A 26,603-nucleotide genomic window follows, 5' to 3' on the forward strand; every position below is an offset into this window, starting at 1 on the left:
CCCAGACCCTGACAAGGCTACGACGAGGGGCTGGGTAGTGGGGGACAGTGTCCCTGGGACAGGACAGGAGCTGTGGGCACATAGCCCAACGGTACCTCATGTGAGGGCAGGATGCGGGGGCTTGGGGATACCTGGGGGAGGGGTGGGCTGAGAAGACTACTTAGGATCCAGAGGGAGGTGCTAACTCTGGTCAGGAGTGGGGATAGGTCACTTCTAGCAGCAGGAGGCTGATGGACCAGGAGGTCTTGCTACTAGTGGTTAGTTTCTAGTTGCCAGCTTCTTGTGAGCCTTCTTTTTTGTTGTTGTTAATCCTCCCCCAAGGACATTTTTTCCATTGATTTTTAGAGAGAGGGGAAGGCAGGGAGGGAAGGAGGGAGAGAGAGAACCTGCAACCCATGTATGTGCTCTTGACCAGGAATGGAACCTGTGACCCTTTGGTACGCGGGCCAATGCTCTAACCACTTAGCCATGCCAGCCAGGGCCTTGTGAGCCTTCTTTTAGTTCAGGTCCCTCCTTGGCTACTGGGGCTGGGTCATTCTCTGTGGGACCCAGCTGGGCATTGTGTGGTGTGGAGCAGCATCTCTGGCCCTACCCACTCAAGGAGCATCCTCAGTCATGACAACCATAGATGTCCCAGACATCTCCCAGTGTCCCCTAGGGGGCAGGATTGCCTTGGGTGAAACCCCTGCTTTAGCTGCAAAATTTGGCCTGGCAAAATTGTTAGTGCAAATTAAGAGCAGCAACTGAGTTGGAAAAATTGATACAGGTTTTTTCTTGTTCTTTTTTTGTTTTTAAATCTGATTGGAGGATCATATACTAGTTACATAAAGCATCAGTCCTGATGGATAATTTCCAGTGTGGGAGGGGTGATTTGATTTTCAATGCTTCCATCAACCCAGACCCAGAGCCTGGGGCCAAGGCAGCAGGAAGGTCCACAGTGTGAATGGTGGGGCCTGTATTAGTGCCTGGGGCAGTGTAACAGAGGATCCCAAACTGGGTGGCTTTTTTTTTAACCCTCACCCGAGGATATTTTTTCTATTGCTTTTTCAGAGAGAGTGGAAGGGGGAGAGAGAGAGAAACATAGATGTGAGAGACACATCGATTGGTTGCCTCCCACAGGCACCTCAACTGGGGGCAGGGATTGAGCCTGCAACCGAGGTACATGCCCTTGACTGAAGTGGAACCAGAGACCCTTCAGTTCAAGGGCCGATGCTCTAACCACTAAGCCAAACTGGCTAGGGCCCAAACTGGGCAGCTTTAACAAAGAATTCATGCTTTCACATTCTGGAGACCAGATGTCGTGAATCAAGGTGTCACACTCCCTCTGAAAGTTCTAGGGGAAGGTCCTTCCTGCCTTTCCCAGTCAAATACTAACATTTATTATGTTAGGATTCAAGATAGGACATTTAAAAACATTTGTTAATGTTATTTAAAAATAAGTTCATTATATTTTAACATTTAAAACCCACGGTTGAAAAAAAAGACTAGTAGTCTGGCTGTTGTGGCTCAGTTGGCTGAGCATCACCCCATGCACCTGGAGGTCACTCGTTCGATTTCCGGTCAGGGCACGTGCCTGGGTTTCAGGCTCAATCACCCGTAGGGAGTATGCAGGAGGCAGCTGGTAGATGTTTCTATCTTTCCCTTCCCCTCTCTGAAATCAATAAAAAACATATTAAAAAACAAACAAAAAAAACGACTAGTGGCATAGTTTTCATTTTGCAAATCTCCAATTAATTTGACTTCATAGAGGAAGGCAGCTGGATCCTCTGATTGGCTATTGCATTCACTCCATTGCAACATGACGTTTTGGCCCAAAGACAGAGATTGAGGGAAAGAGGTTTATCTGGAGGGTGAAGGGCAGGAGCAGTAGGGGTTGTAAATGAACTGGTCACAGCTATGGGAAGTCTGGGCTCAGCCCCTCTGGACCCTTTGGAAGGCACTGAGATCCTGTCTCAGGTTGTCCTGCCAAGGGTGGGGGACCTTGACTTTGCCCTCAGGTAGAAAGTGGTGGGTTCTGGTCTGAGCATGTGTGTGTGTGTATATGTGTGCATGTGTGTATCAGTCTGTATCAGTGTGTGTGTGTGTGTCTTTTCAGAGAGAGTGGGAGAGAGAGAGAAACATTGATTGGTTGCCTCCTGCATGCACCCCAACCGGGGCCAGGGATTGAGCCTGCAACCAAGGTATGTGCCCTTGGCAAGAATCAAACCCAGGAGCCTTCAGTCTGAGGGCTGACACTCTAACCACTGGGCAAAACCAGCTGGGGGGAATGGGACTATCTTTGGAAACAGGGTCATTGCATGTGGGATTAATTAAGATGAAATGATACTGGGGTGCTCTGAATCTCGCCATGCCACCCAAGGATGACAAAAAGAAGAAAGATGCTGGAAAGTCGGCCAAGAAAGACAAAGACCCAGTGAACAAATCCGGGGGCAAGGCCAAAAAGAAGAAGTGGTCCAAAGGCAAAGTTCGGGACAAGCTCAATAACCTAGTCTTGTATGACAAAGCAACATATGACAAACTCTGTAAGGAAGTTCCCAACTATAAGCTTATAACCCCAGCTGTTATCTCTGAGAGACTGAAGATCCGCGGCTCCTTGGCCAGGGCAGCCCTTCAGGAGCTCCTCAGTAAAGGACTTTAATTAAACTAGTTTCAAAGCACAGAGCTCAAGTAATTTACACCAGAAACACCAAAGGTGGGGATGCCCCAGCTGTTGGAGAAGATGTGTGAACAAAAGGTCCCACCAGCTGTACATTTTGAAAAATAAAACTTTATTAAATCAAAAAAAAAGAAAAAAAAATGATACTGGAATAGGGTAGACCTAATGCAGTATGGCTTGTGTCCTTCTAAAAGAGGAGCTGTAGACACAGATATGCACACAGGGAGAATGCCAGGGAACATTGGAAAATGCTGCCACATGCCAAGGAAGCAACAGAAGCTCAGAGAAAGGCCTGGAACAGATCCTCCCCTGGCATCTTCAGAGGGAGCAAGGCCTACTGACACCCTGATCTCAGACTTCTGGCCTCCAGAACTGTGAAAGAATACATTTCTGTCCTTTCAGCCCCCCATTCTGTGGATCTAGAGCATGCTATGTGGCCAGTGGGGAGGACCCTTGGTCACGCCTGGTGGAGCTGCTGGGAGCTGGCTCTTTCCATTACATACTCTACTTTCCAAACCTCAAACAGAACTACTTGATGCTGTCTTAGTTTCCTGGGGCAGCTGTAACAAATGACCACAAATAGGGTGGCTTAAAACAGCAGAAATTAATTTTCTCCTACTTCTGGAGTCCAAAAGCCCGAGATCAAGGTTTTGGCAGGGCTGGGTCCTTCTGAGGCCATGAGGGAAAATGTTCCAGGCTGCTCTCCCAGCTTCTGGTGGCTCTGGCAATCCTTCATCATCCGTGGCTTGTAGATGCATCATTCCAATTTTTGTGTCATCACATGGCTGTCTCCCTGATCATCTGTGTCCAAATTTCCCTCTTCACATAAGGATACCAGTTATTACATTAGGGCGACCCCTACTCCAGTGTGACCTCATTTTAACTCAATGACATCTGTAAAGACCCTATTTCCAAATTTCCCATTCACAAGTGCAGGGGAATCAGGGTTTCAACATGTCTTTTGGGGGGACACAATGCAACCCATAACAGTGGCCAAATCCAGGTGGCTCAAAACAATTTATCATCTCACATTCTGGAACTTCAATGTCTGAGATCAAGGTGTTATGGCCGCTTCACCAGTTTCTGCCTCTGTTTTCACATGGCCATCTTCTCCGTCTCTAATTATGTGTTTCTTTTCTTTTTATAAGGACACCAATTACTGGATTCAGGGCTCACACTAATCCAGCATGACATCATCTTAACTAATTACATCTGCAAAGACCGTAATTTCCAAATATGGTCACATTCTGAGGTTCTTGGTGGACATGAACTTTTAGGGGGACATTATTCAACCCTCTGCCTTGTCCAGGCCTTGGCCCCCTGGGAGTGGAGTGAAGCAGCTCTTCCTCATGGTTCTTGGTTACAAGTAGGACACTACATGCCCCACATTCAGGTGACTAAGCCATCCTGGTTTGCCAAGACTTTCGGGTTTTAGCACTGACAGTCCCAGGAGGCCCAGGCCTGGTTACCCTACACTGTATGACAATAGAGTAAGCAGATGCCCAAGAAGCCAGCTGTGGCAAAAGGCCACTATCTGGTCATACTTCACAAGTCAGTTGCCTCCTCCCACTCAGCAATCCCAGAGCATTGGATTGGCTTACTCTGGGCCAAAGATGGCTGGGCAGTCACATGGTACACCAGGTTGCTGGGGGCTGTTCTCAGAGGATGGGGAGACCCTGGAGATGGACAGTTCATCCCAGGAGCTTCTGCACTCTCCAGACCTCAGTTTCTTCAAGGTTGCCCCTCATTGCCTCTCCCATGTGTCTTCTAGCCCATTTCCCAGGCATTGCTCACAACTTCCAAAGAGAACTTTGACTTTTCCAAATAAGTCAAGTGCATATGGTGCCATGCCCCACCTTTGGTTGAATGCTCTCTTTGGCTGCAGGCACTGGGACTGGGTGGGGGGTTCCCAGGTGCCCCCTCAGACCAGTGGGAGCTGGCATTATCCACTGGTGGAAGGGAGCAGCATTGGAGTTTCAGAGCTTGGAATCAATGGACAAGTTCCTTTGCTCCTCTAAACCTGTTTTCACATCTTGAAAATGGGAATGCAAACATCAAAATGAGTCTCTGCACCATGTGGGGAGAGCCCTGGCTGCAGGGGACACTAATTCAATTCAACAAAAATGAACCAGGCACTTGCTGTTCCTTGGCTGGTGCTGGACACCAGGATAGACTTGAGCCTGTCCTGGGGTCTCTCCAAGGAGGGGGACACAGATAAGCCTACCTCTTGTAAGGGTAAAAAGACAGAAGGGGGCACTTCTGCCAGCTCCTCTGCAAAATCGACAGCAGTTGGGATTTACTGGCCAGGACATTATTTGACTTTCTAGGGGGTGATGAGATCAGCTCATCCTCTGTACAATGTTATTATTTTATCAAGAACCCTAAAGGGACTGTTTCTCACCCCAGCTTCCCCAAAGTGTCCCTTTGATCAAAGCCAAAGGACACAGGAACATGTGGATCACATTTGAAGTAGGTTAAAAATAAGGAAGTTGGAAGGTGGTTTGCTTTTTCAAAGATCCCAAGTGATTAGAGAGAAATATGTTCCTTAAGGCCCTATGCTGGCAGTTCTTTATTCATTAATTCATGGAATCCTATACCCAATGGAGCACTCAGTCCTAACGTACAGATGAAGATGCAGAGGATCAGAGGGTCACTGACCTACCCATAGTCACACAGCCTCTAGCTGGCAAAATCCCTAACTTGCCTTACTTTCTGAATTCCTTCAGCTGCACAAACCACCCTGCTTTTACAGGGGGCAAGGCTGGAGCTTGGGTTTAAGGCTAAAATACCTCTGGAGAGGCCATGGTGCCACCTGCCCCTCCGGGGGTAGTTGAGCACCTGAAAGCAGATTTCCCGAAATGTCAAGAGTGGGAAAGAAGAGAAAGAACAGGGAAGTCTGAGGAAATAAAGCCCCAAGTTCTCCAGAATCTGGGAGGACCATGGAGTTTCTTCCTTCATTTACCATACACAGAGTACCTAGTGTAGGTACAGGCACAGCAGTGAGCAAGGCAGTCACAGTCTTTGTACTGGCACGGCTGGAGCAGGAGGCTGATTTTGTTTATTTAAATCCTCACAAGAGGATACACTTTTCACCGATTCGAGAGAGAGAAAGGAAGGAAGAGAGAAAGACATCGATCAGTTACCTCACGCATGTGTCCCAACTGGGGATTAAACCCACAACTTGGGCACGGGTCCTGACCAGGAATGTAACCCATGACTCCTCAGTGCACAGGACAATGCTCCCACTACCAAGCCACACACCAGCCAGGGCGAGGAGATTGACTTTATTTTATTACATTTTATTTTATTTTTATCCTCATCCAAGGATATTTTTTCCATTATTTTTCAGAGAGTGGAAGGGAGAGAGAGAGAAGAAAACATCAATGTGAGAGACACATCTATTGGTTGCCTCCCATATGCACCCCCACTAGGGCAGGGATCAAGCCTGCAAAGGAGGTTGACTTTAAACACACACACTCCTTTATGGTAAGGCTCAGATTGGAGAGTGTCAGGATGCAGGGAGAAAGGACAATGAGAGAGATGGTTTGGGCTTCCCAGAGGTGGTGACTGTAGGAGGAGGATTGGGGCAAAGCCTTAAAGTCTGCCTCTGCAAGGGCCTGGCTTGGCTCCAAACCACTGCCATTCTACCATCCCATTCCAGTTTAATTCTCCTCCCTCACTTTTTCTTTGTACTCCATCTGGCTACTGGGAATCTTTCTCCCATCTGATCACAACTAGCTTTAGTCTTTAGGGTGCAGCTCTCAATCACTGCCCCACGCCACCTTATAACATCCTCTAAAACTATTGTGTCCGTTTATGTATTGTCCTGTCTCCACTTCCCCCCAGGACTGAGGTCTCCTTAGCAAAAAATGCCAAGAGTCCAGCTCACCATTCTATTCTCAGAGCTGATGGCAGGAATTTAATATTTGAATGGATGCGTCTCCTCCAACGTTAAAATGCCCCCAGGAGGCACGCGGGGCCTGCGGGTGGGCAGGCATTGTTTCTTCAGGGTGGAACAGGGCCTTACCACAGGTACCTGGCCAGTCACCCCCTCCCCAGGCCTCCTCTCGTCCGGGCGGTGGGCATTACTGAGTGCCAGCTGCGTGCAGGGTCTGTGCACGGCAGGGCGGCCCAGTAGCACCCCGGAGCCAGTTGCCTCGGGTGACCCACGGCGGACACAGTCCGTGTTGAGCCCTCCTTTGCTCCTCGCTGACGTCACCACTTATTAGGACACTGGGAAGTGAGGCCACGCCGCTTGCTTAATGTCCTAAAGTCCCTTACCCTTGCTGGCACCACCCAGCCCGTCTCCAGCCGCCTGCTCCGGAAGTCAGCGGGTACCTGCGCTGACCACACCCCCCCGGCACCGCCCGGCGGTGACATCAGGTGGCGAGACCGTGACGTCACAGAAGCGCGGCGGGGTGGCCAGCCACGCCTTGCCATGGCAACGGCGGGGTGAGCCCGGGCGGGAGGCAGGAGAATTGCCCCCAAAGGGAGAACGCAGCCCGGCTCCTTCCAGCTCGCGCGCGCTCCAGCAGCAGTGCGCCTTCGGTCGCCCGGCGGGCAGCTTGCCTAACCATCCCGGAGCGGCCGCAAAGCGCGGCGGCGGTCGTTCGGCGCTACCCACTGCCGCAAAGCGGCGGGTACGTCGCTGGTTCCCACCCCGCGCTGTGACGTTGACGTGCGCCCTGCGGTGGCGGCGGCTGCGCAGTGGGCGCCGCGCCCTGCCCGCGACGCTGTTGGCGTAAGCGAGGTCCGCGGCGACGCTGCGAGACGGGCGAGCCGGGCGCCCGCGCGGCGGGGACGGCCCGCGCCCAACATGCGGAGACCAGCAGTGCGAGAGCCGGGGCTCGAGCGGGCGCCGGAACGAGAGTGGGGCCCGGAGCGGAGGCCCGCGCCGCGCTGCTGAGGGAGTCCGGGCCACCCAGCTCGGCCAGCCGGCCGCAGGGCCACGGCCACGGCGGAGGCCGAGAGGTAACGATGCGCGCGCCTTCGTCGGCTGCCGCGGCCACGCGCCGGGTCTTTCGGCCCCACCCCGCGAACCCCAGACCCGCCGCCCCTTCACCCAGCGGACCTCCGCACCCCGCCCACCCCCGCACCTCAGACCCCGCTATCCCTACAACCCGCACTCTGGACCCTCGCACCCCAGATTCCTGTGTCCGTACAACACGCGGACCCCACATTCTGATTCCTGCTAATTCCTACCGCCTCTGATCCCGCAATCTGGACCCCGTTGCTCTAACATTTCCCTGAACCTCACACTCCGACACCACTGCACCTACAGCCCACTGACCCCCATCCTCTAGATTCCTATTCCTCACTCTTTTCTCTCTGTACTCCACCCTTGTCCTTCCAGTGGCCCCCAAACTTAGGCCTTGCCATCTTTACACCCACTGATCCCCACGTTCCAGGCCCATCTGCTCACAGTGATTCCTCACTCCAGACCATGTTGCCCCCACTGTCCACTTAACCCCACCCCACCTCCACCCAGTGCTCAAGCTCCCTGTCTACTCCCAGTGACACCCACTCCTCCAGCTCTCTCCCTTGAAGTCCCGGCCCTGTCCACCTGGTTCCATCATCCCTCCCTACAGTGTTACATACATTCCCCCTCTCCTTTGTGGTCCTGAAGGTCTTGGGGGGGACAGCGGGGGGGCTTTGAGTAGGGTAGGGTTGTGCAGCAAGGAGGGACCTCTTTCAGGGTGACCTGTTGCAGGGTGCTGCTCAGGAACTCCTGGCTCTCAGCCTGGCTTTGCCCTCTGCCTTCCGCCTTCACCAGTAGCTTTGTTTTCTGGAAACACTTCAGATCTCAAAGGGTAGTGGGAGGTCTGTGTGCTTCGCCTCCTTCACAGTCCACACTGATCCTACCACTGATTCCCTTCCATGCCTGGGACAGCACTTCCCCTGGCCCCTCAGCCCCAACTTTCTTTCGAGGGATAGGGGCTGGGGGCCAAAGAGAAAATGTGGTGATGTCCTGGGCAGGGATTGTTTGCAGAAAATGGTCCTGGAGAGTTTCCTGCATGTAGGTGGAATCTGGCTTTTTTCCCCCAGTTCCTTCCGTGGGGGCACCCAGGGTGGCTGCACAGTCATCCGGTGGTGCTCCATCTGGTGGGGCTCAGACTGTCTGGGTTCTCTGTCCCTGCTTGGAAGGGGGGACGATGTTGCGGACAGGCTCCATTGGTTTGCAGGCCCCCAGGCTCATGGATGTGAGATGACTGTAAGATGAGGCACAAATGCTCTCATCGAGAGGAAAACCACCTGCCAAGAGCTGCTCTGATCAGGGAAGGGGTGGTCGCTGCTGGGGATGGAGTTACCTCTGTGAAGAACACATTGTGAGCCAAGCCCACAGGTTTGAAAAGGGGAAGTTTGCTGTGGTTGCCAGTAGTTAGTTTCAGTTTTTCACTGTCTCCACCAAATTGTTCTCTGAGAAGGGAACTGCTCTGGACTCTGCAGGCTGATGGGCGGGGGCAGGGTGCAGTGTCCCCAGGTGCTCACACTGGCCTCACAGCCTCCCTGGAGTCTCTGGGACCGCAGATGTTTGTCCTCCACCCTCCCACCCCTGTCTCTGCCCTGAGGGTTCTGTGGTCTTGCCTCTCAGGAACAGAATGGGAGGGCTGCTTGGGGCATAGGGGTGGGCCCAATTCCAGGCCAGTTGTGTCTGCTGCATATGGAAGTGTGACTGTGTGGCAGGAGTGGGTTGGCTGTCTAGAAGGAGCTGACTGGACTCTCCACCACAGCAGTAGGTGACAGCAAAGGTCTGGTTTTTCTGTGAACCATTGGCAGTCAGCCCTTCTCTTGTAGAGTGGCTTCTTGTCTGGTTCCAATCCCTCTAATTTCTCTGAAGCAAATGGTGATGGGCATCTCATTACCTGGCTCTGGGCATCCCTGTGCTGTGACAACAACCCTGTGCAGACGGAGCTGCTGGTCTAATTCCCATTTGACTCTCCTGATTATATAGTAATTATCTCTGGGTGGCAAAAGGAACCAGGTGAGGTTTTTTAAAACTGAAAACCTTCCTATGTGCCTATCCCAGCTTTGGGGGAGTCAGCATGCCAGCCAGTAATTTGGGAAGCAAGCCAGTTGAGAGGAGTCCCGGACAGCTGGGGAGCCAAGTGTATTGTGGAGATTTATTGGTGGGTTTGAGCAAGGACCCTGAGAGGCTGAATTTAGGGACAGTGGCATCTCCCCTGAGATACCACTTGTCCCATGGTTAATTTTGCCATCCCTTCTGGGCCCCCACAAGCTTCCCCAGGCCACCTTAGGAGCAGCAGGGTTCCTCATCATCAGGGTTGTGGTGGGGTTGGGACATCTTTTCTGGGCCCTGAACACCCAGAAGTGAGTATATGGGGCAGGGAGCTTTGCTAGGTAGAGGCAGGTGAGTTGGGGCCGCCAGCCTTAGGGCCTCTGTGACATTGGGAGGGTTGGCCACCTTTGTTTTAACCTGGAAGGGGAAAGTAGATCCTTGTGAAGGAGCCCCAGCATGTGGTTGGGGTCTGGTTCTGGTGGTGGAGCAGTAATGGGCTTCGTCTTCTGTCAGTGGCCTCTGTCATGCCCAGTGGAGGCCTTGCTGTTACGAACTCTGGCCGCCTGGTGAGCACTGTCTCTGTGATGTGTCTTCATGCTGGGGCAGCTCTGGGTTCCTGAGCTGACACTTGGTTGGTCTGGAAGGCCCCTGCCTCAGGCAGCTCCTCTTCTGTCTCCTCCCCATTTTGGGAGCTTTGTGGAGTCTTGCTGGGCTACTTCCTGAGTTCCCATTGCACTGATGAGGAAGTTGAGGCCTGAGCAGTCTGCTAGAGTGAGGAGGATATGGCTTTGACAAAGCTCCTTGATAAACAGGGTGCCACGGTTCTGGGACCTAGCCCAAGTTGTGCCCCCACCTGACTCCCCTGTCACCCAGCCCCTCTCTAGACCCTATCTGGGGTCCCCTCCCCTAGAATGCCTTAGGGCAACGTGAGGCTCCTTCCTTAGGGCCTTCCCCCATTTGAGCCAACCCACTTGGGACTGGTTCTTTCTCATTCAGGAGCTCGGTGGCATTCACTGTTGGAGGCAACGTTGTGGTAAAAAGCAGTCTTATTTGCTATAATTTTTTTGTCGGACTGTGGCCAAAGACAAATGAAGTAGTGCACCAGACACAGGATACAGTCTGCTTCTAGGTTATATCTCAAACTCCACAGAAGCGTGTTGACATGGAGGAAGGATGACAGGCTGGCAGAGCGTGTGCAGGCTTGAGAAGGTTCCCACTGAGGTCAGGGCAAGCACTGCTCGCTTAGGGTGCAGTCACCCTAGTGGATGAGGATCAGAGGACTCAGGGTTCACTGTGCCTGGTTCTGTAGGGCAGGGCAAGACTTCTGTCCTTTCGGCAGCTTCCCCTCCAAAAGCTAGAGTTTGGCAGAATGTTTTAAGAAGACTGAAGAGCCGCCCGTGGTCCTTGGGCCTGTCCCACTCAGAGCCTCTCTGGCCAGCAGCAGGCAGAGGTCTCAGGTGCAGGCTGGGTCCCCAAGATAGACCTGGGTCATCTTGAGTTTTCCTGGGTCATGGTGGGGTCTGGGGCAGCCCTGGAGTGGGTGATCGCTGTTTAGAAGGTAGAAATATGTATAATATGTCATTGTGTGCCATAATTTTATGTTGGTCAGTGATTCACCTTACAGGTGTAAAAAAACTGCTTAAAGGTAACCTCTCACTTGGAAATTTCCCTTCAGGGACATGCTCTTGCAGGCCAGCATTGCTGTAGGGCCCCTAGCCTCCACAGGGATCTTGTCTTGAGAAGGCAAGTGTGACTTGTTTGTCATGGGGGGGGGGGCTCTGCTTGCTGTGGTCCCTCCAGGGGCAGTCTGGCGGGCACATGATGAAGCTCTGCTGGGCTGGACAGTGGGCACCCAGTGGCTTCCCTAAGGAGCAGGCCTTGACCACCAGGCAGAGAGAGAGGTTTGGGGGCAGGGTCCTAGACCTCAATCCTCAGGTCAGACAGTGCCTCTCAAGTTTTCCCAAGTTCATGTGGGCACCTTGGGGACTGGGAATCCCACGCAGAACATTATGGGCTGGGAGTTCATGGAGAGACTGGCACAGACCCCTGGGGCTCATTGCTTCTAGAAAGGTTCCTGGTCTGGTTTTTACAGAGCCTTTCCCACGTGGTAGTCGAGGCCACCCTAGGGCTCAAGGACCTCCCAGAGAGGGCTTTCCTCAAAAGCAGATGTCTCGAGGTCTCAGGTTGGGGCTCAGAAAGGACATCTTGCTCTCTTGGACCCAGGAACTGGAAGGTGGAGAGGGGACTGAGGGAGGCTCTGCCTCCTGGGAATGAGGCCCCTGGGCTCCTCTGCACTCCTGGTCTTATTCCCTCCTCCAGGCTGTCAGGGGTGGAGTTATACCCGAGGCGCTGCTTTCTCTGGCTTCGTATACAGGCTGGGCACTGCATGCTACGTCCCACGAGACACCTGCTAGACCGGAGACAGCTGCGGAGCTGACTGGGGGACTGCCCTCCCTGTTTTAGGAGAGCAGAACGCAGTGGACAGGATAGCTGGGAGTCCAGCCCCGCTGGCCCCAGAGCACTTTATGGCTTGTGCCCCTCACCTGGCAGGCTGCCTGGGGGGGCGTTCCAGGTGCCTCTCAGCCCAGGGCCTCAGCTTCCCCATCTGATATGGTCACGTTGGTACCTTGCACGTGGGCAGTGACAGTTACTGGGGAGGGACAGGTACTCGAGATCCCCAGCAGTGCTGGTAGCCTGGGACTTGAATTGCGTGGGTGGTTGTACGCCAGTAGCCTCGTTAAAAACAAAAAGCAACAGGTGAAAGTTATTTAATACATTTTATTTACCTCAGTATATCTATTTATTTACTTTTAATTTTATTTTGTTAATCCTCATCCGAGGATAGTTTTTCCACTGATATTTAGAGAAGGTGGAAGAGAAGGGGGGAGGGGGAGAGAGAGAAACATCTATGTGAGAGAGACACATCGATTGGTTGCCTCTCAAATGTACCCTGACCAGGGCCAGGGTATGTGCCCTTAACTGGGTATTGAACACACAACCTTTCGGTTGACAGGCTGATGCTCTAACCACTGAGTCATACCTGCCAGGGCTTAATTCAATATATTTAAACATGAAATGGGTGAGAGATAGCTTAGTTTTTCTTTTGAATGAGTGTTTTACACTGATGGTTCATCATTGTTTGGACACTGAATATTCATTGGAAATGCTTGGTTTTAAGACATACACAGATTTGGCCCTGGCTGGTGTGGCTCAGTTGGTTGTAGCATCATCCCATACACCAGAAGGTGGCTGGTTTGATTCTCTGTCAGGGCACATACCCAGGTTGCAGGTTTGATCCCCATTCAGGGTGAGTAGGGATCAATGTTTCTCCTCCACCCCTCTCTCCCTTCCTTTCTCTAAAAAATCAATTTAAAAAGACACACAGATTTGAATAAAAATGGCACGCTTGGGACTAGTGAGTCCTGCTGTCAGCACTGCTGTGGGTTCTACACTCCCTGAATAGGCCTTCGCCTGAGGGTGCTAGGAGCAGAGCAGCTTCATAGAGGTGTGGCCAGATGCAGCAGTGTAGGTGCCCAGCCAAATTTAGTTTCAGACAAACAACCCAAAATTGCTGGCTATAAGTATGTCTCAGATACTACGTGAGATACACTTACACTAAAAGCTATTAGTTGCTTATTAGGCTTTAGTGGTAATGGGGTGCCTGCATGTTTATGCCTGGGTGGCTGTGCTGGGCTTGGGTTTTGGTTTGAGGTGGGCAGCTGGCCAGCCAGGTGGGAGGTGAAACCCTCACAACTGAGTAGTGGCTTCTAGCCCAGCTGCTTGGCGTTCGCTGGGCATAGGTCCCTAGGCTCCATCTGGCCAACAGCATTTTGGGGGTGGACTGGAAATCTGGGTTTTTAGCAACATCTCAGGTGACTCTGATGCAGCCTTCTTGGTATTGGGGTCTCTTCCACTGCAGGAGTGGTCTTGGGGGACCAAAGTCAATGTGCTACCTGTTCACCAGTATGAAATAACTGCATGGTTGCATCTGTGACCAGACAGGGCTAGACAGCTCTGGGGTTTCCAGGTCTTTAACTGGTCACCAGTGCTGCCTGGGCCACCAGTGTAAGGAGGGTAGCCCTGGAGTGTGCCCTGGGGGTTGGTTCCCTGGGGTTCCTGATGCATGAGCCCTGTGTGTGCACAGGTGAATGGGAGCTGTGTATTCATCTTGACTGGGTTCGAAGCACTTGGGTGTGATATGTGAGCTCATCGCCCCTGGATCTGAGGACCAAACCTGCCTCTCCTTGGTGGTTGTGGGGGCCCTCTTCATAGCCTCAGGCCTCACCCAGGGCCTCTGGGAAGGGTTGAAGCTGGCAGGTTGGAGTCGCGTTCTCACACAGCCAAGAGTCAGCCCCTCCTCCTCTCCCCATTGTCTGACCAGTTTCTACACCTGTAACTTTCTGTGGGTACACACCTCTGAGTTCTTTGTGACAGAATCCTGTTCAACATGGGCCCAAGGGCAGGAGGTGTGGTTGTGGCAGTCAGTCTGCATGCTGGCTAAACTTTGATCTGTACAGGGACAGGCCCTGTTCTCCAGGCCACCAACCAGAGTCACACTCACTGTGACTTTTTTTTTTAAATTGATTTCAGAGAGAGGAAGGGGGAGAGAGAGAAGCGTCAGTGTGAAACATAGATCAATTGCCTCCCACACTTGCCTCGACCTGGGATGGAACCCACAACCTGCTTATGTACCCTGACTGGGAATTGAACCTGCCACCTTTTGGTGCACAGGACGACGCTCCAGCTAACGGAGCCACACTGGCCAGGGCTCACTGTGACTTTTAAACATCTTTATTGAGATACCACATACTCCCCTTTTTTATTCGAGATATGAAAACACCTCAGTGGCTTTTAGTACATTCACAGTGTTGTGCAGCGAGCACCTCTGTCTAATTCCAGAATGTTCCATCACCCCAAAAGGCACCCTGTCTCAGTAGTCACTCTTCATCCTAACCCCTGGCAACCATGAGTCTACTTCCTGTCTCTGGATTTGCTTGTTCTGGACAGTTCACATAAATGGAATCATACAGTATGTGGCCTTTTGTATCTGGCTTCTCTCACTGAGCATCATGTGTCCAAGGTCCATTCACATCATAGCAAGTGTCAGTGCTTCTCTCCTTTTTATGGCTGAGTAATATTCCAATGGATGGAGCACAGTGTATTTATCTGTTCATCAGGTGATGGACCTTTGGGCTATGTCAATCCTTTGGCCTTTGTGAATTATGCCGTGTGAACATTATGCACAGGTTTGTGTAGATGTGTGTTTTCGGTTCTCTTGGGTGTACACTGAGTAGCTGGGTTTCTGAGTCATTGGTGTCTCTGTGTTGAACTTTTTGAGGTACTGCCTACTATTTCCCACAGTGGCTGCACCATTTTACATCCCACCCACCATGGATGAGGTTCCACTTCTCCATATACCTCAACTCCTCTCCCCCTCAACTCACATTTCAGCGTCTGTGCCCTGGCTTCTCTTCAGGCCAGTTGTCCTATCCTGTCCTCTCCTCTCCTGTCCTTTGACCCATTATTGTATCATCTCTGCCTTCTCAGAGTTTGGGAACCCTGACCAGTTTCCAGAACCTCACCTATCTGCTGCCCTGCACTTTTCCAGAAAGCCAGAAGTTCTGAGTGGGTACCAGTGCACCAGTCACTGCGGTGGCACTGGGCTGGGTCCTACTTTGAGACTTTCACAGACAGACAGGCAGCATGCCAGCCTTTGGCCTTTGGTTGTGGCGAGTTTTGCAGCTGGGCAGCCTTGACTCTTCTCCCAAGAAGGTGTGTCTGGTATCTTCAAGTGACTGAAAGGACTAGGACCTGGTGTCCCAGCAAGTGAGACCACAAAACCAACATCCTGTTCTTAGTATTTTTAAGTAACAAAAAACAAAGTGTGCACATTGAAGAAAACGAACCTTACAGCAAAGCATAAAGACTGCTTTTGAAAAATCACTCAACATCTAAGAGGTGGGCACCATTCACACTTGAGATCCCTAAAAACACAAGCGTGTTTATAAATGGGACCTGGCACGCTGTAGACCTGCGTCCCCTGGAGAGTGGCTGTATGCTCCCTCTGTTCCAGGCTGTGCCCACTCCTGCCTATCAGCTTCCAGCCAGGTCCAGTCCTGAAGTGGTGCTTCCGAGAGCTCTGGGTGAGGGTTCTGGGAGGGAAGCCTTGCAGGAGGATACTGGTGTCAGATCCCAGGCCGGCGTACTAGGCCTGGATTGGGCTGCCCTTTCAGGAGGATGGCTGCCCAGCATCTTCAGTGTTGACTCAGTGGCCACCCTCTTGGCCCAGTCGTCAGTCCCAGTGACTTGCCCAGTTCTGGGGGACATGTCTGATTTGAAGGGTGTCTTACCCCAAGGAGGTAGCTGGTCCTGTCTCCCTCCTGCATATGGTCAGGTCCCTTGAACTGGGCCAGTCCCTAGAGGTGATGCTGGGCCCACCTCAGTAAAATCCGGGAGCTCTGGGCAGTGTCGCTTTCCATGTGTTCTAGCCATTCTGCAGGGGCCCTTCCATTTGCTCCAGCATAGGGCCCACCAGAGTTTCTGGCCATGAGGGTCTCCAACCCTGCATGTTCCTGAGCTTTGCACCTGCTAGGCTGGAGGCCAAGGGCACCCTCCCGCCCACCTTTCCCCACAGTAGCTGAGTTTAGGAAATGCAAAAGCATTGTGTTCATTGTGCTCACTGTGAGGGAGGAAAGTAGATTCAGGCCTAGGAAAGGCGGGGAGGGGGTTCCTGCCCTGGAGCCCCAGCCCCAGGGACAATTTCCTGGGTTCTTGCCCATGTGCAGGGACAGCTTTGTGAGGCTGCACCACATGCCACTTCCTTTCTGTGCACAGGTTGTTTACTAACCCTGCAGAGGGTGGGGACAGGGCTGCACCTGCATGGCTCTCAATTAGTCCTTCTTTGGCCATTCCTCTGGGTTGTATGGCCTGGATAGTAGCCTCTTTTACCTAAATGTAAGTGTTTTTGTTAAAAAGTCCCCATTTCCCCTGCTCTCACTGCTACTGAATGTTATTTTCTAACCCCAACAGGCTGAGAAGTGAGAGTGTCTGTTACTTTTTAAAAAAAATATGTTTTTATTGATTTCAGAGAGAGGAAGGGAGAGGGAGAGGGAGGTAGAAACATCACTGATGAGAATCATTGATCGGCTGCCTCCTGCATGCCCCGATCGAGCCCACAACCCGGACCTGTGCCCTAACCAGGAATTGAACCCTGACCTCCTGGTTCATGGGTCGACGATGCTCAACCGCAGAGCCGTGCCCATCTGGGCATGTCTCTGTTACTTTAATCTGCATGTTGTACTAGAGAGGCAGAGCAGTGTGCATCTGTGAGGCCTCCTATACCTCCTCTGTGGTTTTGCCGACTTTCTCTCAGATATGTTGGTCTGTTTCATATCATTTGTTTGCCAGTGTCCTGAGTTCCTGTGTGGTGCCTGCACAAAAGGCCTCTGTGTCTTTGAGGAGCTTATGGTTAGGGGGCAGGTACACAGTGACCACATACGTACTGCCCCATGGCAGAGGAGTTCAGGGGTGGGGTATGTTGTGGGCTTGGGGAGGGTGGCTTCACTGGTGACATCTGAGTAGAGACCATGAGTGGGCACCACACATGTGCTTGAGGGAGGGGCAGGAAGAAGCTGCCAGAGGAGATGGAGGTTTGAATTTTGTTGTTGTTAATCCTCACCCTAGGATATGTTTTTATTGATTTTTAGAGAAAGAAACATCAACTGGTTGCCTCCCATATGCACCCCAACTAGGGATTGAACCCACAACCTAGGCATGTGCCCTGACTGGGAATTGAACCTGTAACCTTTTGGTGTATGGGACAATGCTCCAACCAACTGAGTCACCCGGCCAGGGCCAAGGTTTGGGTTTTTAAAAGTAAACCTTATTTTAGAACAGTTTTAGATTTACAGAATTACTGTGAAGCTAATGCCAATTGCCATGTCCCCATACCCAGTACCCCTGGTCACACCTTCTGTCAGTATGGTGCCTTAGTCACAGTTGATGAGCCAGGACTGAGACATCATTGATAACTAAAATCCATATTTACTCAGATTTCCTCATTTTCCCCTGATGGCCTTTCTCTGTTCCAGGACCCCATTAGGATCCCATGTGACAATCAGTTTCCCCTCTTTCCTGTGTGGATGCCTTCACCATCATGTCCTGCAGGATGTCCCCAGTCTGGGTTTTCTGGTGTGTTTTTTTTCATTGCATTGAAGGGCATGCCCTACTCATCTGCCACCTCAGGGTCTCTGCTTTCCCCATGGCTCCTCACTGCTGACACTGACACTTATCTCCCTGCTGGGGTGCTGGTCAGGCATCTTCACTGAGTTCTTTGAGGCCAGAAGTCTGAAATCAAAGTGTCATAGGACTGCACTCCCTCCTAAGGCTCCAGGGGAGGGGGATCCTTCTACCTATTCCAGCTTCCAGTGGTTGCCAGAGTTTCTTGGCTTGTGGTCACATCTCTGCCTCCATTGTCACATGGCCTTCCTTTTCGGTGTGTCTCTATTTCCTTCTCATAAGGACACCAGTCACAGATAAGGACCCACCCTAATTTGTAAATAAGGTCACATGCCCAGACACCAGGGGTTAGGACCTATCCTGTTGGGGACACAGCCTACATCAAGGACTGATACAGTGCTGGAACTGTAGTTACACAGGGTAGCAGAAGTGCCCAGGGTGGGCCTAGCCTGACCAGGACGAGGGGCCTGCAGGTACCATCAAATGGAGTGGGACAACCCTGCCCCCTTGACAGCGCAGTGCAAGGTGTGAATAAGGGCTTGACCAGGTGTCTGTGGGGAGAGGCTAGTGCTGTCAGGAGTGTACTCTGAGATGATGGAATATTCCAGACATGCTCTATCCAGCCCATGTGCACCATCTCTCAGCAGCAATACCAGTGTCTGTCTTCAAGCCTCATATCCCAGGGCAGGAGCCAGGGTTCCCTGCTCTCCCTCAGGCCCCCTTGTTTTCCTTTCAGTTCTTTAGGCAGAAATTTTCAGATGCGCTCAGATGTGGAGAGAGTATAGTGCCGTGTGCCCCCCCCCTCGTGGGCCCTGGACCGGGTCCAAGTTACCAACATTTGCCCAACAAACTCAGGTCCCTCCCGTGTTCTCTGCAGCACTGCAGCAGGTTCTCTGAAACCCATCGTCACTACTCACAGCCGGTGCCTACAGTCAATACCGGTTCCAGAGCTGCTACACATCAAGGCCACTCCCATGTCACCAGCTGTCTGGAAGACTTGCTTTTATTACCCAGACTGTTGCTTGACTTTGGTTTCTGTGGTCTGAGGTTACAGAGTTTGTAGCAGCAACCTTGCCTCTTTGTAATCTTAATTTTGAAAACTTGTCAAGTATGCTGAAAGCGTGCAAGAAAAGTACCTGATACTCTCTGCTTCTCATGGGCTCACTGTCACCATGGCCGTGTTTGCTTTTCCTGAACTATGTGAGAGCATCCTGCCACCTCGTGACCATGCCCTGTGATCTTTGTCCCTCTCCCAAGAGCATTGACTCATGTAGTCCACCTTTCTGTGATGGGTGCAGTGACAGCTGTCCTTTCTCACAGGCCTGTCTCCTTCCTCTATCTGGTCCTGGTCACTTCAGGCAGGACTTCAGGCAGGAATTCTGCACGCCCTCTGGGATGGCATTGACTGGAGCCCACACCCCAGATCACTGATACACGGCTTCGGGCCACCTGCTTGGCACACTCAGTCCCATGTCCAGGCACTTCCCCCAGGTCCGCTGTCTCCTTTCCATCTATAACTTGGTGCGTTAAGACCCATTTCTGCTTAATCCTTTTTGACACTGACCTCGTCCCCATGGGCTGGGCAGCTGGTTCCTGCACAGTCATTGTGGGGCACTTCCTTCCTCTCTGCCATGACACAATGTTGCAGGTGCCATGGGACTTCTCAGCTGCGGCCCCACAGTGGGCACGTCTCCCTGGTTTGGGTCCCTGTGCAGTAGTAGTGTGCAGATGCCAGGACATGACACACTGGGTACTCATGGCTCCTGGAGCTCCGCGCTTCTGGTCCCAGGTGAATCCTGGGGAGGGGGGCCTGCCTCTACGTGTTACTGAATCCCCAGGCAGAGGTGGGCTCCTGATGTGGGGGGACGCACATGTCCAGAGTTACCTAGAAGGGGTTGTATCCAGGATCACCTGAGTCTGGGTGCTTCCGATGCTACACTCACAGTGGTTTCCACCGTGCACTGTGGGGCCAGGCAGCCTGTGAGGGGCCACCCTTCAGGGAGGGAGACTCCCTGCACCTTCCTCAGACTTGCTCTGGCTCTAGGATGGGGCTGTGCTAGTGATGTCAGCCAGGGACTGTGACATCACTGACTGGAGATGGTCAGAGAAGGGGGTTCTTGGGGCCCCTGCAGGGGAGACAGCCCCTGGCCCTGACAAGATGGAGGACCCCAAAAAGAACAAGGCAGGTAACTCATCTGAGGTGCGCATTGGTGGAGAAGCATGGCCCTGATGTGGAGCATTCTCTGTGAGACCCTCTTAGTGTGGACACAGGCAGGACAGCAGCTTTCAGAGGCTGCCTGGGGATCATGTCAGCGTGGAATTGATGAGGGTCCACATGGAACCCCCCCTCCCCGGAGGGCCTGCCCTCTGTGGGGAGGCTGGGGGTGAAATTGGGGGCCATGCTAGTGCTGTTGAGGCCGAAGGAGGAGTGAGAGGTCCGCTCCTCCAGGATAATTACTTTTAACTCCTGGGTCTGAACTGAGGTCAGACACTCCATTCTCCTGAGGCTTTGGGTCACCTGCTTCTGCCCAGGTATGCTGGTCTGGGCATCTAGCTCTGGTCCTAGCCTTGCCTCAGGCTTTCTTCCCATAAGCAGGTGCTTGACTCACCCTTGCTATCCTCCTGCAGGTCCCATATGACTCAGAGCATCTAGGAGAGGACCCAGAATGCCCCCGTGTGGCTGGTGGGTGGTGGTGTGGCGCCTTCCAGAGCGTTTGCGAGTCTCTGCCGCTGGGTCTGGGGTGGCAACTCTTGTTTGTGTGGTGAGCAGGGGCTGGTGTCCTTGGGGAGGGGTCAGGCCCCTCACCTGCCTCCCTATGCCCACTGTCCCCTGCAGGTACAGGTGTCTGCATACCTGCCCTCTGTAAGGCGGCTGCATGCGGCCCAGACACACTGCATTAGGGGTCACTGGTGTAATGTTGAGGACCCAGGTGAGGCAGCATGTGCACTGGAATCTTCAGTCCTGGCTGGCGTTGTGTCCACGCAGCCGGCTGGGGCCAGGTGGGGTCCACACATACACGGAGCTTTTGTGCTCATGGGGCCATGTCCCTTCTCCATGTTGGCTTTGCCCAGGCCCAAGGGTTACATGCAGGTCAGGCACCTCTTTATACCTGGTTATGTGCACGGCCCCTCTGGAAAGGACTGCCAGGCATGGGAGGGCATGGACACGTGTGAGATGTGCACGTGTGAACATGGGGAGGGGTGTGCATGCATGTAAGTGTAAGTACATGAGGGACTGTGCACACGTGTGTGAGAGCACAGGAAGGTGTGTGTGTTCACTGCGCCTCTGGGTCCCTGCTATCTTGTGGCCCCACCTCCCTGTGAGCATGTGGCTGGGATTCTCCTCTATGAGGTGCCTGCCCCTTCTGGCTCTGAGGCTTGGGCCAGCTGTTCCCAGAACTAGAGCCAAGGGCTGACAGCAGGCTCTGTCCTTGGCCTGATTCTCACTCTTGTCCCCTTTTGTCATCCTCAGGGCCCTCTTCCAGGCTCAGGGTAAGGGAGCCCCAGATCATGGGTTGAGATCCCTCTGGGGTCGTTGACCCTAAGGCCTGATGGTGTCGCCATGTCCAAGTCACTACTACTCACATCAGTAGCTGGCCAGGTCCTCAGTCAGTGGCAGGGAGGGGGCTCTGTGATCTGTTTTCTTCTCTCTTCAGAGAAACGACCCCTTGGCTTGGGGAAGGTACTTCCAAGTTGGGGCTCCCTGCCTGGTTCTGGAGCCTCTGTCACTTGACTGGCCTTCACCCTTCCCAGTGCAATTGTCTTCAAGTTGTGTTGTGGGCCAGCACACAACAATGCGCATCTTATACCACCTTGACACATGGAATTCACAGTGGCCTCTGCCCCTCAGAAAGTCAGGTCATACTTCTGCCTTCAGAAGTCTTTGCAGAATGCCATCCTGCTGTGCCAGCCCCTCACATCAGTTAACACCACCATGCTGGGTTGTGCTCTGGACCCTGGGCTGTATTATGGGCAGATGGGTGGGTATCAGTCTTCTAACCTGTGTCTCTGTTTTCCCCCCAGCTGGGAACCACGAGATTTGAGGTGAGAATTGAGGCTGTCGGACCTGTCAGCAGAATGTGTCCTCCCTCTGCGTGCGACCTTGAGGCCACCGAGATGAATGCCACGGCCTGGCCCTTGCGAGCACCCATGTCTCACTAGCCAGGAGTCCGCCAGGCGCCATGGTGTTCTAGCCCCAAAGAGCCACCCGTGACCTCAGGTCTCCACAGACCCGGGATTTGTACAGCAGCAGAGTCACCGTGGAGAGGCCAGGGTACCACAAACTTATGGATTTTGACAAGAAAGGAGGGAAAGGGGAGTCAGAGGAGGGCCGGAGAATGTCCAAGGCCGGCGGCCGGACCAGCCACAGCGTCCGGAGCACGGGGACCAGTTCGGGGGTCCTGATGGTGGGCCCCAACTTCCGGGTCGGGAAGAAGATAGGCTGTGGCAACTTCGGGGAGCTCCGGCTAGGTGAGCCCCACTCATTTGCTTTCAGGGGACGGGGTGGGGGAAGGCTGCCCAATGGGTTCATGGTCACTTGCAATTGGCCTCCCTGATTATTGTGCCCAGGACACAGGTAAGTGTGTGTGAGTTTCTGTTCCATGAGGAGGAGGTTGGGCCAGAGGGGTAGACTCCAGACCTCACCTGTGTGTCTGAGGAACAGCTCTGTTGGGAGATCTGAGCCCACACACGGGAGGGCCTACATAGAAGCCACCAGTGTCTAAGCTGATGCACTGTTTAGCATTTGGCCGTCAGAAGCTGTGGGTGGCCCCAGGTTTGGGGTTTCTGAACCCAACTACTGTCGGGGCTGGGGCCCAACACTGTCTGCTGGTGGGAGGGGCATACAGGGCAGGCACTGGGCTGTCACATCAGTAACTAAGACTGCGGTGGGTGAGGGTGAGGGAGAGACTAGCGCCTTCCCAGAGCATGGGGCCCCACATGCCCAGCCCAGCCTGCACAGAGGAACCTGAGCAGCATGGTGGCCAACTCTTCAGCTTCCCCTGACAGAGCTACCCTGCTGCCCCATTAGAGTGTACATGTGTGTCTGCACATACACGTCCATAGGCCTAGTCCTGATCTGCAGCCTGCGGGGGTGGAGAGGGCTCTATGGCTTTGGGGACTCAGACAGCATCATGGATCCTGTTCTTGGGTGTTTGGAGCAGGAACCTAAATAGTCCAGGTCTGCACAGACAGATAAGAGGGCATATGTAGGGGGCCATGGGGCGTAGCAGCTTTTGGCTTGAAACATTTAAAAATTGAGGTATGTGCTCTTTTCTGCCTGGCTTCTTTTGCTCAATGTGTTTTTGAGAATATCTATGTTGTCCTGTGTGTCAGTAGCTAGTTCTTTCTTCTCTGTCCATTTGTATGACTGTACCCCATTTTGTTGATCTGTTTTCCTGCTCAGGGATATTCGGTTGTGCCCAGATTTTGGCTATTGTGAATAAAGCTACCTTGAGCATCTTTCTCCAAGTCTTGTTGTGTATGAGTGTTTTTGTTAAAGACTGGGCCATGGGGGTGGTATGTCTTAAGAGAAACTGCCAGACCATTTTCCGAAGCGGTTAATCTCCTGTAGGCAGCGTATGGGAGTTCTGGGTATCCCACATCCTCACCGACACTTGGGGTTGTCAGGCTTTTTCTTGTTAGTGGGTGTGAAGTGGTGTCTCTGGATTTTATTTGCATTTTCTTGATGACTAATGTTGAGCATTGTTCTCCTATATATAATGTATCTTTTTCTCTGTTTTGAAGATATTCTTTGGCTTCAGATTTTGATTTTTGCATTGTTTAGGTGTGGTTTTCTTTGTGTTTATCCTGCTTGGGATTTATTGGGCTTCTTGGATCTGTATATTGATACTTTTTAATTAAATTTGGAAAAAGTTTGGCCATTATTCAAGTGTTTTTTCTGCCTCAGTTTACTGTCTGCTCATTCTCAGAGTCTAGTTACACATTAGGAATGTTTGATGCTGTACCACAGTTCCTCAAGTTCTTTTCCGTGTTCTTTCATTTTTTTTCTCTTTGCTGCAGTGTAGATAGATTTTAATTGCCATGCTGTAAGTTCACCCATTTAATCTATTGTTGAGGCCATCCAGTGAATTTTTAATTTCATACACAGTATTTTTCACTTTCATTTGATTTCTCTGTTTCTATCTTGAGATTTTCCATCTGCTTGTTCATTTTGTCCACTTTTGTCTTTAAATCCTTGAACATACTTGTAGCTGTTAAAAATATCCACGTATGCGGTGCGCTTGACTTTGTTTTTCCTTGTTACAGTCATATTTTCCTCTTTGTTCACATGTCTAGTAATGTTTTATTGTATGTTGGACACTGTGGGTGCCACATGTCACAGGCTTTTAAGTCTGGGTTGAGGTTTTCCTAGCAGTTCATCTTGACTCCATCAGGTACTGATTTTGGCTTTGTTAGGGCAGGCTGAGAGTGGACATTACTCAAGGGCTGGAGTTGCCCCTCTCCCCACATGTGGGCTTTCTGGGTTCTCAGCCTAAGGTTGGGGGAGTTCAGGGAGGCTTCCCTGCTCTGGATGACTGCATCTCCAGCATCTTCCCATCTTGCACGTCCTCTGGAATCTTCCTCCAGTTCACAGTCCCTTGAGAGTTGTTTTCTGCCTTATGGACTCTCGCCTTCTGAATGCACAGGTAAAACATTGGTGAGGCTCTCAGATCCCAGAGCACCTGAACTCCCCCATAAGTCTTTAAATCCACAGACTTCAGATGCCTATGTGTGTGCACAAACACACGTGCGTGCTCACTTTAAACTCAGGCTGGACTCTAAGGACTTTGGCTCTCCTAGAATTCATTTGCAGTCAAAACATGAGGTTTCTTCAACAAGACAGAGAATAAAATGACCATTTACCGTAAAGGATCGGTTAGACTTCATGAATGTTTAAAATGTCTATCACAAGATGTTGTTATGAGCTGGAACAGGCAAACCACAGACTGGGAAGAAATATTTTCAGAGCACCTTTTGGCAAAGTGCTGGTGTCCAGAATACGTGAAAGGACGACAACTTAAAAGGACAGACACTCCAATTAAAAATGGACAAGAGATTTGAACAACACTTTGCATAAGCAGACAGAGACTGGGGAGCACAGAAGGCACCCACCTGAGTTACACTCCACATTTGCAGCACAAGCCAACAAACCTACTAGAAAAGTGACCAGCCTGCCCGCTGAAAGGCCTATAGGCAACGCTCACTACAGCTCTACTTGTAACAGAAGACTGGAAACAACCCCGGTGTCCCCCGTGCTGACTGGGTCTGTTCCCTTGATGGGGTAGGGCATCATTCAGCTGTCAACAGGAATCATGGACACTTCTCAACTCAGGAATCTTGAGCACATCATGCTATGTGAAAGGAACTAGGACACACCAGGTGATTCTCCAGAACACACCAGATGATTCTGCCTCAGTGCTAGGTGGTGGTGGAGCAAGAAGGGGTATGAGCAGTGGGGACATTCTGTGTCTTGATAAAGGTGGGGGTTGCTGAGGGTCATGCATTGGCCAAAGCTCATCTGATGGCACACTTCAGACGTGTGCATTTCATGGTATATGTTACCTCTCACAACATAAACAAGAACTATAAGTATACATAGAACTTGACCTTCAGGCTGGAGTATTTAGGGGCCAGGTACTGATGCCTGCAACTTGGAAGTGCATCTATAAATCAGAGAGATTCGTGACTGATATGCAACAGAACAGATAGCAAATTGTTCATTGTGTAATCTAGGCAGTGAGGATGTACCTGTTCACTGCACAGTTCCTTCTGTTTTTCTGTGTTTGAAACTTCCATAATAAAATGGTGGGGGAAAATCACAGGAGGGACACCTATTTTTATCAAAACCTGAGAACCAGGACTAGAAGGAGGCTTTCTTTCTTTGCTAATGGGTGTCTGTGTTACAACAACTGGGCATCTCCTCTCATCCCTTTGGACAATGGTGAGGAATGGAAATAAAGCATAAAGAAATTGAGAAAGAAGGTATGCAGCTGTTACCAGTCCCCAATCATGCCGATGGGCAGCCAGAGTAATCTTAGTGAGCAAATAGAGGGGAATGAGTTTAGCAGGCCTGTTGGTCTCTACTTGAGCAACAATTGGACAATAAAGATATAAAAACAGTGCTAATTGTAAGTGTGCCAAAACTCATCAAGTGTTTCTGGAATAAATCTAACAAAGACTAGACAAGCTCTCTGAGAGCAAGAAAGCATGGCTGGGAGAACTCCTTCAGTTCTGCAGACTCTAGGATACCCTGCAGGGCTCTGAGAAAGTCAATAAGCTGATTGAACCGCTATGGAAACCAAGGCCCTTGAATAGTTACAGCAGAGCAGAAGACATAACCACGGCCGGGTGCCACAGTGGTGTGGACACTTCGGCGCACACCAGGATGGGGCAGTGACTGTGACCAGTGGAGCCAACTAATGCTATGGGGAACCCTGGCATCAACCTCTGAGGTGGAACACAGTGGTATCTGCTGCCACATGGGTGAGGCAGGAATAGCTAAAGTGCAGACGTACCCTGACTATCCAGCTGCATCAGGCAGAGTAAGGTGAGGCCTAGAGGTGCGGACACAGTGTGGGGCCATATTCTCAGTGTTCAGAACCCTGGTGATGGTCGTCCCAGGACAAAGGCAAAACAAGACGGCATTGGGAGGGCCACTGGACCAGAGATGATGGTATGGGTGTACACAGC

General features: G+C 51.8%; 1 protein-coding gene and 1 pseudogene across 1 annotated transcript in view; both read left to right on the plus strand.

Annotated features, from left to right (window-relative positions):
* The first annotated feature begins 2,345 nt into the window (after positions 1 to 2,345).
* On the plus strand, positions 2,346 to 2,818 carry LOC107534559 (small ribosomal subunit protein eS25 pseudogene; annotated as a pseudogene).
* A 4,711-nt stretch (positions 2,819 to 7,529) lies between these two features.
* The window catches only part of CSNK1G2 (casein kinase 1 gamma 2), a 45,055-nt gene continuing 25,981 nt past the window's right edge, over positions 7,530 to 26,603 (plus strand). The window contains exons 1-2 of the mRNA XM_087816609.1: positions 7,530 to 7,627; positions 21,936 to 22,382. Of these exons, the coding sequence (XP_087672735.1) occupies positions 22,199 to 22,382 (184 nt within the window). The 5' untranslated portion in view covers positions 7,530 to 7,627; positions 21,936 to 22,198. The remainder of the gene's footprint in view (positions 7,628 to 21,935; positions 22,383 to 26,603) is intronic.

The sequence above is a fragment of the Miniopterus natalensis genome, chromosome 4, assembly GCF_054644295.1.
Source record: "Miniopterus natalensis isolate mMinNat1 chromosome 4, mMinNat1.hap1, whole genome shotgun sequence".
Taxonomy (NCBI): domain Eukaryota; kingdom Metazoa; phylum Chordata; class Mammalia; order Chiroptera; family Miniopteridae; genus Miniopterus; species Miniopterus natalensis.